The sequence below is a fragment of the Hemiscyllium ocellatum genome, chromosome 44 (assembly GCF_020745735.1).
Source record: "Hemiscyllium ocellatum isolate sHemOce1 chromosome 44, sHemOce1.pat.X.cur, whole genome shotgun sequence".
In the NCBI taxonomy this organism is placed as follows: domain Eukaryota; kingdom Metazoa; phylum Chordata; class Chondrichthyes; order Orectolobiformes; family Hemiscylliidae; genus Hemiscyllium; species Hemiscyllium ocellatum.
The window spans coordinates 9,688,851-9,703,071 of record NC_083444.1 but is presented as its reverse complement, the minus strand read 5'-3'; the positions used below and the strand labels follow the sequence as shown (position 1 = coordinate 9,703,071).

Below are 14,221 nucleotides of genomic sequence, written 5' to 3'. Positions count from 1 at the left end.
TTTTTATACTTTGCAAGAACTGCTGGTGTCGGAGACCCGTCCCTGGTGGGAAAGCACCTTCCCTCACCAGCCTACTCTCTTTCTCAGCTCCCGTCTCCTCCAATGTGCCCGTCTAACTGCCCTTGAGGCGCGGCTACCAATTACACGCTCCAAGGGCCAGGCCGCACCCTGTTCCTGGGCCAATCAGCGAGGCAGAGGAGCTGGCCGCACTCTGGCTCAGTTAATCCCGGGTTACATGCAACACTGCCTCCTGTCACTTCTCATCAAGTCCTTCAGAAGTCCAGTGCTTACCCAAACAAAAAGAACTTCAAAAAAACAAAAAAATGGGAACTCAGCTCGCCCATTCAAGTTCTGCTGCCAACTCTTTGAGACTGCACTGTTCGAGGTGAGCATTCTCCTAAACGTCTCCTCAAATTAAAATTTAACATCTTTCACTTTCCTAATGACTCTATTTCAGGCAGAAGACGCAGAATGAAAGCGGGAAACCCCTTCCTATTCCCGCTGTCCCCACCTCAACAACCAGGGCACTGAAAAATATTTTGACGCAGAAAGGACCAAACTTGAAACGTTCACTCGTTGCGTGAGGGGCCACGGTAGGAACTGTTTCAGCTTGCTCCTGCTGTGATGCAGGAAACACAGCCAGCCATTTTCACACAGCCAGTTCCCACAAACAGCAATCAGCAGATAATAACCTCTGCCTCAGTCATGATGTTAGAGGAGAAAGTGAGGTCTGCAGATGCTGGAGATCAGAGCTGAAAATGTGTTGCTGGAAAAGCGCAGCAGGTCAGGCAGCATCCAAGGAGCAGGAGAATCGACGTTACGGGCCTGAAGAAGGGCTCATGCCCGAAACGTCGATTCTCCTGCTCCTTGAATGCTGCCTGACCTGCTGCGCTTTTCCAGCAACACGTTTTCAGCTCAGTCGTGATGTTAGCCAAGGTGGGGTGTAGGGGTTATACCTCAGCACAGGACACTGCTGAGGAAGTAGAACTCTTATTTTGACAGCGATCATTGGATCCTTCATGCCCACCCCAGGGGCAGATGGTCGCACCTCATGTCTGGAAGGTGGGACTGGCTGAATCAGAGTTGGTACTGGCGGCAGGAAGACCATTCTGCCCGTCATGTCTGCACCAGCACTCCGTACGGTTTAGTGCCATTACCCCTCTCTTTACCCGTAACTGTGAACATTAGTTCCCTTTAAACACTGCCTTCTTAAATGCTTCGATGGAACCTGACCCCACCATAATTACAGACCTGAACCACTTGCTGCGTGAAGACATTTCTCCTCACATTGCACGTGCCTCTTTAGCATGCCCTCTCCTTCCTGATTCTTTTACGAGTGGGGAACAGATTGTTCCCCTCCCTGCTTTGACCTGAATCCCCCTTGTAATTTTGAAATTTTTAATGACTCTCTCTGTTGCATTCTTCTCTCTGAGAGAAAGAGTCTCAATTTCACCAATCTGCCTGCATTCCCCCCAATGGGCAGACTTCCTTCCTAAAGGGTGCTTCCCAGGATTGTAATAATAGATCTAACTGGTGTTGTATGCACGTACTGTATTACCATCTTGGTCTTGTACAGGTTGTTCTGGTATAATGCATATTTCGTTAACATGAATTGCCTATAACACGATTGATGCATTACGGGCGCAATTTGGATAATGCGAACTGTTTATGGAACAGGTATAGCAATTTTGTACAGTGTGGTTTTCCATACCACGGGGTTGCAAAAGTATACAACTGTCACATTACAGCAGAACGACTTAGACTCCTTGCAATTATTAATAAAGCCAAGGATAATCTATGTAGGAAAGACATTGTGCAGAAAAGGTTTACAAGGATATTGCCAGGGTTGGAGGGCTAGAGCCACAGGGAGAGGCTAAACAGATTGGGGCTGTTTTCCCTGGAGTGTCGGAGGCTGAGGGGTGACCTTATCGAGGTTCGTATCATCATGAGGAGCTTTGATAGGGTGAAAAGCCAAGGTCTTTTTCTCAGGGTAGGGGAGCCCAGAACTAGAGGGCAGAGGTTTAAGGTGAGAGGGGAAAGATTCAACAGGGACCTAAGGGGCAGCTTTGTCTTCAGAGGGTGGTGCGGGTATGGAACGAGCTGCCAGAGGAAGTGGTGGAGGCCGGTACAATTACAACATTTGAAAAGCATCTGGATGGGTACATGAATAGGAAGCGTTTGGAGGGATATGGGGCAAATGTGACTAAATTAATTTCGAATATCTGGTCGGCATGGATGACGTCGACAAAAGGGTCCATTTTTGTGCTGTACGACTCTGTAACTGCACTCTTCAAGGCAGCTAATACCCAAAGTAACAGTTTCATTAATTGTACTGGGAATATCAGCCTCCATTCTCTGCTTGGGACTCTGAAGGGATGGCTTGAATGCACCATATTCTGACACAGAGTTGAGCAGGCCATCAATTGCCATGGTTGGCCTAAGTGGCAGCCATGTTAAACACGTCAAGGGGTCATAAATAAAGACTGTCCCTAAAATAAATCCAGCAAGGGAGTAGCACTGTTACTCAGAGAGTGGTGCAAATGTGAAAACTGCAAGCACAGACTGATTTGTATTTTAAAAACAGGATTCACAGGCTCTAGATGATGTAGCTGGCATTTATTACCCATCCCTAACTGCTGCTGAACTGAGTGGCTTGATTGCTCATTTCAAAGGAGTCAACCACATTGCTGTTGGTCTGCAGTCACATGTAGCCCAGACTGGGCTAAGATTTACAACAATTTATTGAATCATTTTTTGAACGATTCAAGATTTATTTATTGGCGTTTCATCAGGGAGTTGCTCTGGTGGGATGTGAACCCGTCCTCCTACGGGATCAGGACTAGGCCCCTGGCTTATTGCCTCGGTGATATCACCACTACATCACTGCCTCCTCTTGGTTACGACAAACAGATGCTTCTGAGGGAAAGCCGGATTTGTGAATGACAGAGAAGGGATTAGAAGGATATGCTAAAAAGCTTAGGAAAAGCCATAATGCCAGGGGGAGATAGACAAGGTCCCCCCCCTCCCATCCACAGCACAACGCACAGAAAATGGACTGCACAACAGGACGCCTGAAGAAACCTGGGGGCGCTGGTGCAAAGAGAACATGGAAAAGTGCACTACTTTTCAAACAGATATTAGTTACTAGTTGATTTCTAGAACAGAAGGTCCTATTTGCAAAGCACTGACATAAACCATGTTCTTTACCAAATTCCGTTCCATTCCCAAGATTCCCATAGGCTTGCTCGAATGGAGGACTTTCTTTAATGGCATCCACCCGCCATTCCTTTGGAGAGGGCCCTTCCACAAACTGAGGAGGAACACAGATGCACAAACTTGTTAGCAATTGTTTTGGAATATAGCTCGTTCCATAACATATGAGGAACGGCTGAGGATCCTGAGATTGTATTCATTGGAGTTTAGAAGATTAAGGGGAGACTTAATAGAGACGTACAAGATAATACATGGCTTGGAAAGGGTGGACGCTAGGAAGTTGTTTCCGTTAGGCGAGGAGACTAGGACCCGTGGACACAGCCTTAAAATTAGAGGGGGTCAATTCAGAACAGAAACGCAGAGACATTTCTTCAGCCAGAGAGTGGTGGGCCTGTGGAATTCATTGCCGCAGAGTGCAGTGGAGGCCGGGACGCTAAATGTCTTCAAGGCAGAGATCGATAGATTCTTGATGTCTCGAGGAATTAAGGGCTATGGGGAGAATGCGGGTAAGTGGAGTTGAAATTCCCATCAGCCATGATTGAATGGTGGAGTGGACTCGATGGGCCGAATGGCCTTACTTCCACTCCTATGTCTTATGGTCTTATAGTCTTATGGTCTTAAGTGCCATTCCCAGTAGGAAGGTGACAGCTTGTAGTAAAAGGGGAGGACGGAGGGCAACAAACAAAAAGTCAAAGGGTCCATGGCGAGTATTGATCACTTAAGATTGCTATTCTTGAGATAATTCCACCACAGGGCAGCGTAGTGGCTCACTGGTTAACACTGCTACCTCAGAGAGCCAGGGACCTGGGTTCGATTTCACCTTCGGGATGGAGTTTGCCCGCTCTCCCCATGTCCGCATGGGTTTCCTCCCACAGTCCAAAGATGCACAGGTTATCTGGATTGTCCATGCAAAATCCCCCCCTTGGCGTCAAGGATGTGCAAGCTACATAGGTTAGCCATAGGCTACTGAGTTAGGTAAGGGCTCATGGTGTCAGAGGCAAGGTGTTAGCACGGATAGAAGCCTGGCTATCTGGCAGAAAGCAGAGAAGGGGGATAAAATTGTCCTTCTCAGGATGGTAGCCAGTGACAAGTGGTGTTCCACAAGGGTCAGTGTTTGAACCACAACTTCTCACTTTGTACATTAATGATCTGGATGAAGGAACTGAGGGCATTCTGGTCAGGTTTGCAGATGATACAGAGATAGGTGGAAGGGCAGGTAGCATTGAGGAGGCAGGGAGACTGCAGAAGAATTTGGACAGGTTAGGAGAGTGGGCAAAGTAGCAGCAAATAGAGTACAACATGGGAAAGTATGAGGCCATGTGCTTTGGGAGGAAGAAGAGAGACACGGACTATTTTCCAAATGGGGAGAAAATTCAGAAGTCTGAAGTGCAAAAAGACCTTGGAGTTCTAGTCCAGGATTCTCTCAAGGTAAACTTGCAGATTGAGTCAGTAGTTAGGCAAGCAATGATTGCTTTTATTTTGAGAAGACTTGAATATAAAAGCAGGGGATGTACTTCCGAGGCTCTATAAGGCACAGGTCAGACCACATTTGGAGGACTGTGTGCAGTTTTGGGCCCCATATATCAGGAAAGATGTACTGGCCTGGAGTGTGCTCAGAGGACATTCATGAGAATGGTCCCAGGAATGAAAAGCTTAACGTATGAGGAATGTTTAGAAGGATGTGGGGGGATCTAATTGAAACTTACAGAATACTGAATGTCCTGGACAGAGTGGATGTTGGGAAGATGTTTCCATTGATAGGAGAGACTAGGGCCCAAGGGCACAGCCTTAGTGTAAAGGGAACAGCTTTTAGAACAGTAGATAATGAGAAACGTCTTCAGCCAGAGAGTGGTGAATCACTGGAATTCACGGCCACAGAAGACTGTGGAGGCCGGGCCATTGACTATATTTAAGACTGAGATAGATAGGTTCTTGAGTATCAAGGCGATCAAGGGTTATGGGGAGAAAGCGGGAGAATGGAATTGAGAAACTTATCATTCATGATTGAATGGCTGAGCAGAATCGATGAGCTGAATGGCCCAATTTCTGCTCTTATGTCTTATGGTCTTTTGCAGGCTTACAGAAATGGGTGGGATGCTCTTCAGAGGGTCAGTGTAGACTTGATGGGCTGAATGGCCTGCTTCCACACTGTAGCAATTCTCTGACATAGCCCTGATTGGGAACAGGGAACTGCAATGAGCAGGACAGTCATTTGGTTACATACACTCCACAAACTACGTGGCAGAAGTCCCTTCAGCCCAGAAAGCCCATCCTACTCTCATCCTATCCTACTTATGGCCTATATCCCTCTGCCCACTCCCAGTTACCTGTCTTTGGTCATCTCTCAGTCCCTCTTATGTGTCTCTACAAACGGGGCTACGGTGCCTACTTCAATGCTCTTCCCAGGCAACTTCCTGCAGCTTGATTGATCTGAGATTTTCTTCATTATTATTAGCTCAGGGAACGTGAGCGTTGGTGGCTGGATTAACACTTACTGAACCATGACTAACTGCCCTCGAGAAGGGGTTGTTCAGACTGTCCTCTACAATGCTGCGGAGAGGGAGTTTCAGAAGTTTAACCTAGTGACCGTAATGGAAGAGCCGATATATTTCAGTGGAAGCTCAGAGCTAGAACAAACAGCGTTGTTATCTCTGGTTTGTTGCCAGCGAGGCAAGGAATAGGAAGTGAGAGGAGTTGAACATGTGGCTACAGGGATGGTGCAGGAGGGGAAGGTTTTAGACTCCTGGATAATTGGAGCTCTTTCTGGGACCTCTACACACAGGATGGTCTTCAAGTGTTTTAAACCCACCTTCGGGACAAACTAATTCAGCAGGAGATAGGAACCTAAACTGTAGTTCCGGTATATTGCAGGTTGTGAATAGTAAGGTCAGAAATGAGATTTCAAGGTCGCAAGAGGGCGATGGCAAGCAAGAAGTTGGTTTGAAGTGTTTCTGCTTCAACACCAGGAGCATCCGGAATAAGGTGTGTGAATGTGCAGCATGGGTTGGTACCTGGGATTTTGATGTTGTGGCCATTTCGGAGACATGGGTAGAGTACGGACAGGAATGTTGTTGCAGGTTTAGATGTTTCAGTAAGAACAGAGAAGATAGTAAAGGGGGAGGTGTGGCATTGTTAATCAAGGACAGTATTGTGGTGGCAGAAACAACATTTGAGAACTCATCTACTGAGGTAGTATGGACTGAGACTAGAAACAGGAAAGGAGAGGTCACCCTGTTGGGGAGTTTTCTATCGACCTCCGAATAGCTCCAGAGTTGTAGAGGAAAGGATAGCAAAGATGATTTTCGATAGGAGTGGAAGCGACAGGATAGTTTAACTTTCCAAATATTGACTGGGAATACTATGCTTCAAATGCTATAGATGGGTCAGCTTTTGTCCAATGTGTGCAGGAGGGTTTCCTGACAGTATGTAGACAGGGCAACAGGGGCTGAGGCCACATTGGATTTGGTACTGGGGAATGGACCCAGCCAGGTGTTAGATTTGGAGGTAAGTAAGCACTTTGGTGATAGTGATCACAGTTATGTTTATTTTAGCGATGGAAAGGTATAGGTATATACTGCAGGGCAAGAGTTATAGCTGGGGGAAAAGGCAATTACGGTGGGGTTAGGCAAGATTTAGGCTGCAGAAGATGGGCACAATTGAAATGTGGAGCTTGTTCAAGGAACAGCTACTACGTGTCCATGATAAGTACGTACCTGTCAGGCAGGGAGAAATTTGTAGAGAGAGGGAGCAGTGGTTGACTAAAGAAGTTGAAGCTCTTGTCAAAAGGAAGAAGGAGGTTTACGTTAGGATGAGACGCGCAGGCTCAGTTAGGGTGCTTGAGAGTTACAAGTTAGCCAGGAAAGACCTAAAGAGAGAGCTAAGAAGGACCAAGAGGGGACATGAGAAGTTGTGGGTGGATAGGATCAAGGAAAACCCTAAGGCTTTCTATTGGTATATCAGGAATAAAAGAATGACTAGAGTAAAATTAGAACCAATCAAGGATAGTAGTGAGAAGTTGTGCTTGGAGTCAGAGGAGATAGGGGAAGCACTAAATGAATATTTTTCGTCAGTGTTCATATTGGAAAAAGACAATGATGTCAAGGAGGATACTGAGATACAGGCTACTAGACTAGACAGGATTGAGGTTCACAAAGAGGAGGTGCTAGCAATTCTGCAAAGTGTAAAAATAAATAAGTCTCCTGGGCCAATGGGATTTATCCTAGGATTTGCCGGGAAGCCAGAAAGGAGATTGCAGAGCTTTTGGCTTTGATCTTTATGTTGACATTGTCTACAGGAATAGTGCCAGAAGACTGGAGGATCACAAATGTTCCCTTATTCAAAAAGGAGAGGGTTAGAGGCCAATCTTATAACCAACCCTGGTAATTATAGACCAGTGAGCCTTACTTCAGTTGTGGGTAAAGTGATGAAAAAGGTTATAAGAGATATGATTTATAATCATTTAGAAAGGAATAAGTTGATTAAGGCTAGTCAACATGGTTTTGTGAAGGGTAGGTCGTGCCTCACAAACCTTATTGAGTTCTTTGAGAAGGTGACCATGGTAAATGGGTAAAGTGGTTGATGTGGTATATTTGGATTTCAACAAGGCATTTGATAAGGTTCCCAATGGCAGGCTATTGCACAAAATACAGAGGCATGGGATTGAGGATGATTTCACAGTTTGGATCAGAAATTGGCTACCTGAAAGAAGATAGAGGTGGTTGATGGGAAACGTTTATCCTAGAGTTCAGTTACTAGTGGTGTACCACAAGGATCTGTTTTGGGACCACTGCTGTTTGTCATTTATATAAATGACCTGGATGAGGGCAGAGAAGGATAGGTTAGTAAATTTGCAGATAGCACTAAGGCTGGTAGAGTTGTGGATAATACTGAAGGATGTTGTAGGTTACAGAGAGACATAGATAAGCTGCAGAGCTGGGCCGAGAGCTGGCAAATGTGGTTTAATGCGAAAAAGTGTGTGAGGTGATTCACTTTGGAAGGAGTAACAGGAATGCAGAGTACTAGTAAGATTCTTGGTAGTGCAGATGAGCAGAGAGATCTTGGTGTCCATGCACATAGATCCCTGAAAGCTGCCACCCAGATTGATAGGGTTGTTAAGAAGGCATACGGTGTGTTAGCTTTTATTATTAGAGGGAGTAGATCATGCTGCAGCTGTACAAAATTCTGGTGCGGCTACACTTGGAATATTGTGTACAGTGCTGGTCACCGCATTATAGGAAGGATGTGGAAGCTTTGGAAAGGGTTCAGAGGAGATTTACTAAGATGTTGCCTGGTATGGAGGGAAGGTCTAATGAGGAAAGGCTGAGGGACTTGAGGTTGTTTTCATTAGAGAGAAGAAGGTTGACAGAAGCAGCACTTGCTATGTGACAGCCCAAGCCCGGATACTGCCCAGGTCTTGCTGGTAATCCAACCCTTCCCTCTGATTAAGTAATAAGCATATTCTTTTTGTTAATAGAAAGTTTGATGACATTGGTAACATTACCATCCTTACCTGCATATCTAGGCCTTCAGTCTTTGGAGTCATTACAACAAACTTCGAAGTCACCGTCTGCACTTCCTTGTCGTCAAAGCTGACGTTAAGTGGCATAATCCCAACATCCTGCTCCTGTGCTAAAAAGGATGAAAATAGGAGATGAGGTTAGATATTGGCATGACAATTACAAAGAGAAGTTTAGTGTCACCGCCCTCCGGTACATCTTGAAACAAAATATAATGCAAGACAGTCATGCAATAGGGTTTATCTTTATGTTTCCGACAAGGTGGCCTCCCCTCCTCCTCCTTACAGGCTGTGGGGTCGCTGCAATGGGCTTCGAGGTCTCCATTATGAGCTCCACCTCTGTTGGTGCTTCCACGACCGCCGCATACAAACTGGAGCCAGTTCATGGGCCTAGCTCCGGACTACCACAGCCACGACCACTGCACTCGAGCCAGAGCCAGAGCCAGCCAGGGGGCTGGGGATAACCTCCGCACCCATGCCATGGAATCCCCATTGCCATGCAGTGAGCCTGGCTGCAGCCGAGACACTGCTGCTCATCAGCTGGCATTGTTTATGGTGGGTGATGTACACGGGGAGGGCCGTCTGTGTGTGCGTGCGTGACAGGGACAGAGTGAGTGGGGGTGGGGGGGGGGCAGGAGAGCAAGCTTGAGAGAGCGTGAGAGAGCACGAGAGAGAGCGCGAGAGAGAGTGCGAGAGAATGCGAGAAAGCACGTGGGAGTGTGAGAGAGCAAGAGAGCGCGACGTGAGAGAGCGCGAGAAAGCATGAGAGAGAGAGACTGCGTATGAGAGAGAGAGACTGCGTATGAGAGAGAGAGACTGCGTATGAGAGAGAGAGACTACGTATGAGAGTCTACGTATGAGAGAGAGATTGTGTGTGTGTGTGTGTGTGTGTGTGTGTGTGTGTGTGAGAGAGAGAGAGAGACAGACAGAGAGTGAGAGCGCGCGAGAGAAAGTGCGAGAGAGAGAGTTTGTGACAAAGAAAGCGAGTGAAGTGTCAGAGGCTGCGTGGCATATATAAGGTGAATTGTCGAAGTCTTTTCCCCAGGGTAGAGAGCCCAAAACTAGAGGGTATAGGTTTAAGGTAAGAGAGGCAAGATTTAAAAGGGATGTAAGGGGCAACTTATTCATGCAGAGGGTGGTCCATGTATGGAATGATCTGCTACACAAAGTGGTGGAGACGGATACAATTGGGTATATGAATAGGAGGAGATTAGAAGGATATGGGCCAAATGCTGGCAAATGGGAGTAGATTAATTTAGGATATCTGGTTGGCATGGACGAGTTGGACCGAAGGGTCTGTTTCTGTGCAATCGACTTTATAAAGAAGGAACAGGCTCAAGGGGTTACTCAGAATTGAAAGTGCAGACAGACCATTCACCCATCTGGTCTAGGCCAGTGTTCATTTTCCTTCTAGCAAATCCTCCTGCTCTGTTCTCCCTTGTGCTTATCCAGTTTGCCTGCAAGCATCTACACTATCTGCCTCAACTCCTCCTGTGGTAGCGAGCTCCACAATCTCAAGGGAAAGAGGTTTCGCTGAAGAGAGTAACACATTGCTGAAGCTTTTCATCATCAGGACAAATGCAAGAATGCCAAATTTCCAAGGATCACAACAATGTATACCTTAGGATAAGAAGGTGGCAAGTTGACTGTGGTTGGTCAAGATATTACCTTGAGAGAAAGTAAAGGGGAAACAACAGGCTCCCCAGGTTTGGGGGAAACGTCGAACATAGCCCTTTTGTTTACAGACATAAGACTGGATTAAATAAATTTCTCCTGAATTGTCTACTGTACTTAGAATTCCTCATTTCAGTCTCTGCCAGAAACTTGGTTCAGGTAACCTGTCCCCCTCATATCTCACTGAGATTCATTCAAATCTGCTCTGCACCCACAACCAGTCATCATAATATTCTAGCATTTATCAAGTGGACAGGAAAGATAATGTTTCTTTGCTCATGATGACACCTCATCAGAGTACCTAGCGATAACCATGGTGGCTCAGTGGTTAGCACTGCTGCCTCACAGCGCCAGGGACCCAAGTTTGATTCCAGTCCCGGGCGACTGTCTGTGTAGAGTTTGCACATTCTCCCAGTGTCTGCATGGGTTTCCTCCTGGTGCTCCAGTTATCCCCCCCACAATCCAAAGATGCGTAGGTTAGGGTGGATTGGCCATGTTAAATTACCCATAGTGTACAGAGATGTGTAGGTTAGGGGTAAATGTAGGATAATAGAAGAGGGGAATGGGTCTGGGTAGGTTACTCTTTGGGTTGGGGGGGGGCCGGTGTGGACTTGTTGGATCGAACGGCCTGTTTACACACTGTAGGGATTCTGTGATTCTTACCTGTGTCGTTGTTACTGTGTGCTGAACTTCTACATGTGTCCTGGACCGACAAACACCCTGGCTCGGGAAAAGAGCCAGTATCACAGGACGATTGCTCCAAAATTTGACCCTGAAGGCAACATCATGCATGAATGAATATAAATAGATCAAAACAAACCAACTCTGGCACATTAGACACAAGGTGGTAGTTTTTACGAATTCTTTTATTGGGTGGGGGGTGCGGTGGATGGTGCTGGTAAAAACCGTGTTTGTAGCCCGTCCCAAAATGCCCTCGAACTGAGTGGCTTGCAAAGTCCACTTCAAAGGGCATTTAAGAGTCAGCAGCATCATTCTGGATCTGGTGTCACGTGTAGGCCAGATCAGGCAAGGACAGCATATTTCTTTCCCGAAAGTGAACCAGATGACTTTTATGACAATACGTTTTCATTAGAGAGAAGAAGGTTGACAGAAGTGACTTAATTGAGACATATAAGATAAATCAGAGGGTTAGATAAGGTGGACAGTGATAGCCTTTTTCCTCGGATGGTGATGGCTAGCATGTGGGGACAACGTTTTAAATTGAGTGGCTATAGATATAGGACAGATGTCAGAGGTAGTTGCTTTACTCAGACAGCAGTAGGGGTGTGGAATGGTCTGCCTGCAACAGTAGTAGACTCGCCACATTTAAACGGGCATTGGACAGACATTGGGATGAAAACAGAATAGCATAGGTTAAATGGGCTTCGGATTGGTTTCACAGGTTGGCGCAATATTGAGGGCCGAAGAGCCTGTACTGCGCTATAATGTCCCATATCCTATGTTCTATTTCCAAGTTGGGGTGACAAGTGGCTCAGGATGGGATAGCATTCTCACGGATCTGCTGCCCTTGTCCATCTACACAGATGTGGGTCACAGGTTTAGCAGGTGCTTTCAGTGGCTCCTTGGTGAGTCACTGCTGTGCATTTTGAAGATGGCGCACACTGCTGCTACTGTCCGTCAAGAATGGTGTAGAGAATGAAAGCTGGAGGCGATAGATAGGGAATTGTTCACATAGTTTGCTTTGTCCCATGTGGCACTGAGCTTCTCGAGCTCGGTCATTCAGGTGAGTATTCCGTCACACTGCTGACTTGTGCCTTGTAGGTGGTGGATAGGCTTTGGGGAGTCAGGAGGGAGATTACTTGCTGTAGAAGCCACAGCCTCTGACTTGCTCTTGCAGCCACAGTATCTATATGGCTGGTCCATCTCAGTTTCAGGTCAATGTTAACCCCCAGGATATCGAAAGAATCATAGAATCCCTACTGTGTGGAAACAGGTCATTTGGCTCAACAAGTCAACACCAACCCTCTGAGGAGTAACCCATTCCCCTTACCCTATTACTTTACATTTCCCCTGATTAATGCACCTAATCTACACACCCATAAACACTACGGGTAATTTAGCATGGCCAATTCACCTAACCTGCACATCTTTGGAACAGCATCCCACCCAGACCCACCCCATTCCTGTAACCCTGCATTTCCATCAGACCACAAGACACAGGAGCAGAAATTAGGCCATTCGGCCCATCGAGTCTGCTCGGCCATTCAATCATGGCTGGTACGTTTCTCAACCCCATTCTCCCGATATAGGCAGCGGGATATTCAGTGATAGCAATCCCCTTGACGGGGATGATCACTTGTGCCATTTACATGCAGGAAGCAGCACTTGCTATGTGACAGCCCAAGCCCGGATACTGCCCAGGTCTTGCTGGTAATCCAACCCTTTCCTCTGATTAAGTAATAAGCATATTCTTTTTGTTAATAGAAAGTTTGATGACAGTGGTAACATGACCATCCTTACCTGCATATCTAGGCCTTCAGTCTTTGGAGTCATTACAACAAACTTCGAAGTCACCGTCTGCACTTGCTTGTTGTCAAAGCTGACTTTAGGTGTCATAATCCCAACATCCTGCTCCTGTGCTAAAAAGGATGAAAATATGAGATGAGGTTAGATATTGTCATGCCAATTACAAAGAGAAGTTTAGTGTCACCGCCCTCCGGTACATCTTGAAACAGAATATAATGCAAGACAGTCATGCAATAGGGTTTATCTTTATGTTTCCAACAAGGTGGCCTCCCCTCCTCCTCCTTACAGGCTGTGGGGTCACTGCAATGGGCTTCGAGGTCTCCATTATGAGCTCCACCTCTGTTGGTGCTTCCACGACCGCCGCATACAAACTGGAGCCAGTTCATGGGCCTAGCTCCGGACTACCACAGCCACGACGCTAAGGTCTGTGCGACCACTGCACCCAGAGCCAGAGGGCTGGGGATAACCTCCGCACCTATGCCATGGAATCCCCATCGCCATGCAGTGAGCCTGGCCGCAGCCGAGACACTGCTGCTCATCAGCTGACATTGTTTATGGTGGGTGATGTACACGGGGAGGGCCGTCTGTGTGTGCATGCATGACAGAGAGAGAGTGAGTGGGGGGAGGGGGTGAGGGCGGGAGAGCAAGCTTGAGAACGCTAGCGAGAAAGAGCGTGAGATCGCGAGAGACTGTGAGTGAGCGCGAGCGAGAGTGCGTGAGAGAGACTTGTATGAGAGAGAGAGATTACGTATGAGAGACTACGTGAGAGAGAGAGACTACGTGTGTGTGTGAGAGAGAGAGAGAGACTGTGTGAGAGACAGCGCGCGAGAGAAAGTGCATGAGAGAGAGTTAGTGATTGTCAGAGGCTGCATGGCATATATAGGGTAAACTGCCAAAGTCTTTTCCCCAGGGTAGAGAGTCCAAAACTAGAGGGCATAGGCTTAAGGTAAGAGAGGTAAGATTTAAAAGGGATGTAAGGGGCAACTTATTCATGCAGAGGGTGGTTCGTGTATGGAATGATATGCTAGAAAAAGTGGTGGAGGCGGATACAGTTGGGTATATGAATAGGAGGAGATTAGAAGGATATGGGCCAAATGCTGGCAAATGGGAATAGATTAATTTAGGATATCTGGTTGGCATGGACGAGTTGGACCGAAGGGTGTTTCTGTGCTGTACATCTCTATCGATTTTATAAAGGAGGAACAGGCTCAAGGGGTTACTCAGAATTGAAAGTGCAGACAGGACATTCACCCATCTGGTCTAGGCCAGTGTTCATTTTCCTTCTAGCAAATCCTCCTGCTCTGTTCTCCCTTGTGCTTATCCAGTTTGCAT

General features: G+C 46.8%; 1 protein-coding gene across 8 annotated transcripts in view; it reads right to left on the bottom strand.

Moving 5' to 3' along the window:
* The window catches only part of LOC132835269 (uncharacterized), a 96,019-nt gene that overhangs the window by 50,042 nt on the left and 31,756 nt on the right, over nt 1-14,221 (bottom strand). For all 8 annotated transcript variants that reach the window (XM_060854673.1, XM_060854680.1, XM_060854674.1 and 5 more), the window contains 4 exons: nt 12,884-13,002; nt 11,066-11,174; nt 8,723-8,841; nt 3,208-3,310 (listed from right to left, as the gene is read on the bottom strand). In XM_060854673.1, the coding sequence (XP_060710656.1) occupies nt 3,208-3,310; nt 8,723-8,841; nt 11,066-11,174; nt 12,884-13,002 (450 nt within the window). The remainder of the gene's footprint in view (nt 1-3,207; nt 3,311-8,722; nt 8,842-11,065; nt 11,175-12,883; nt 13,003-14,221) is intronic.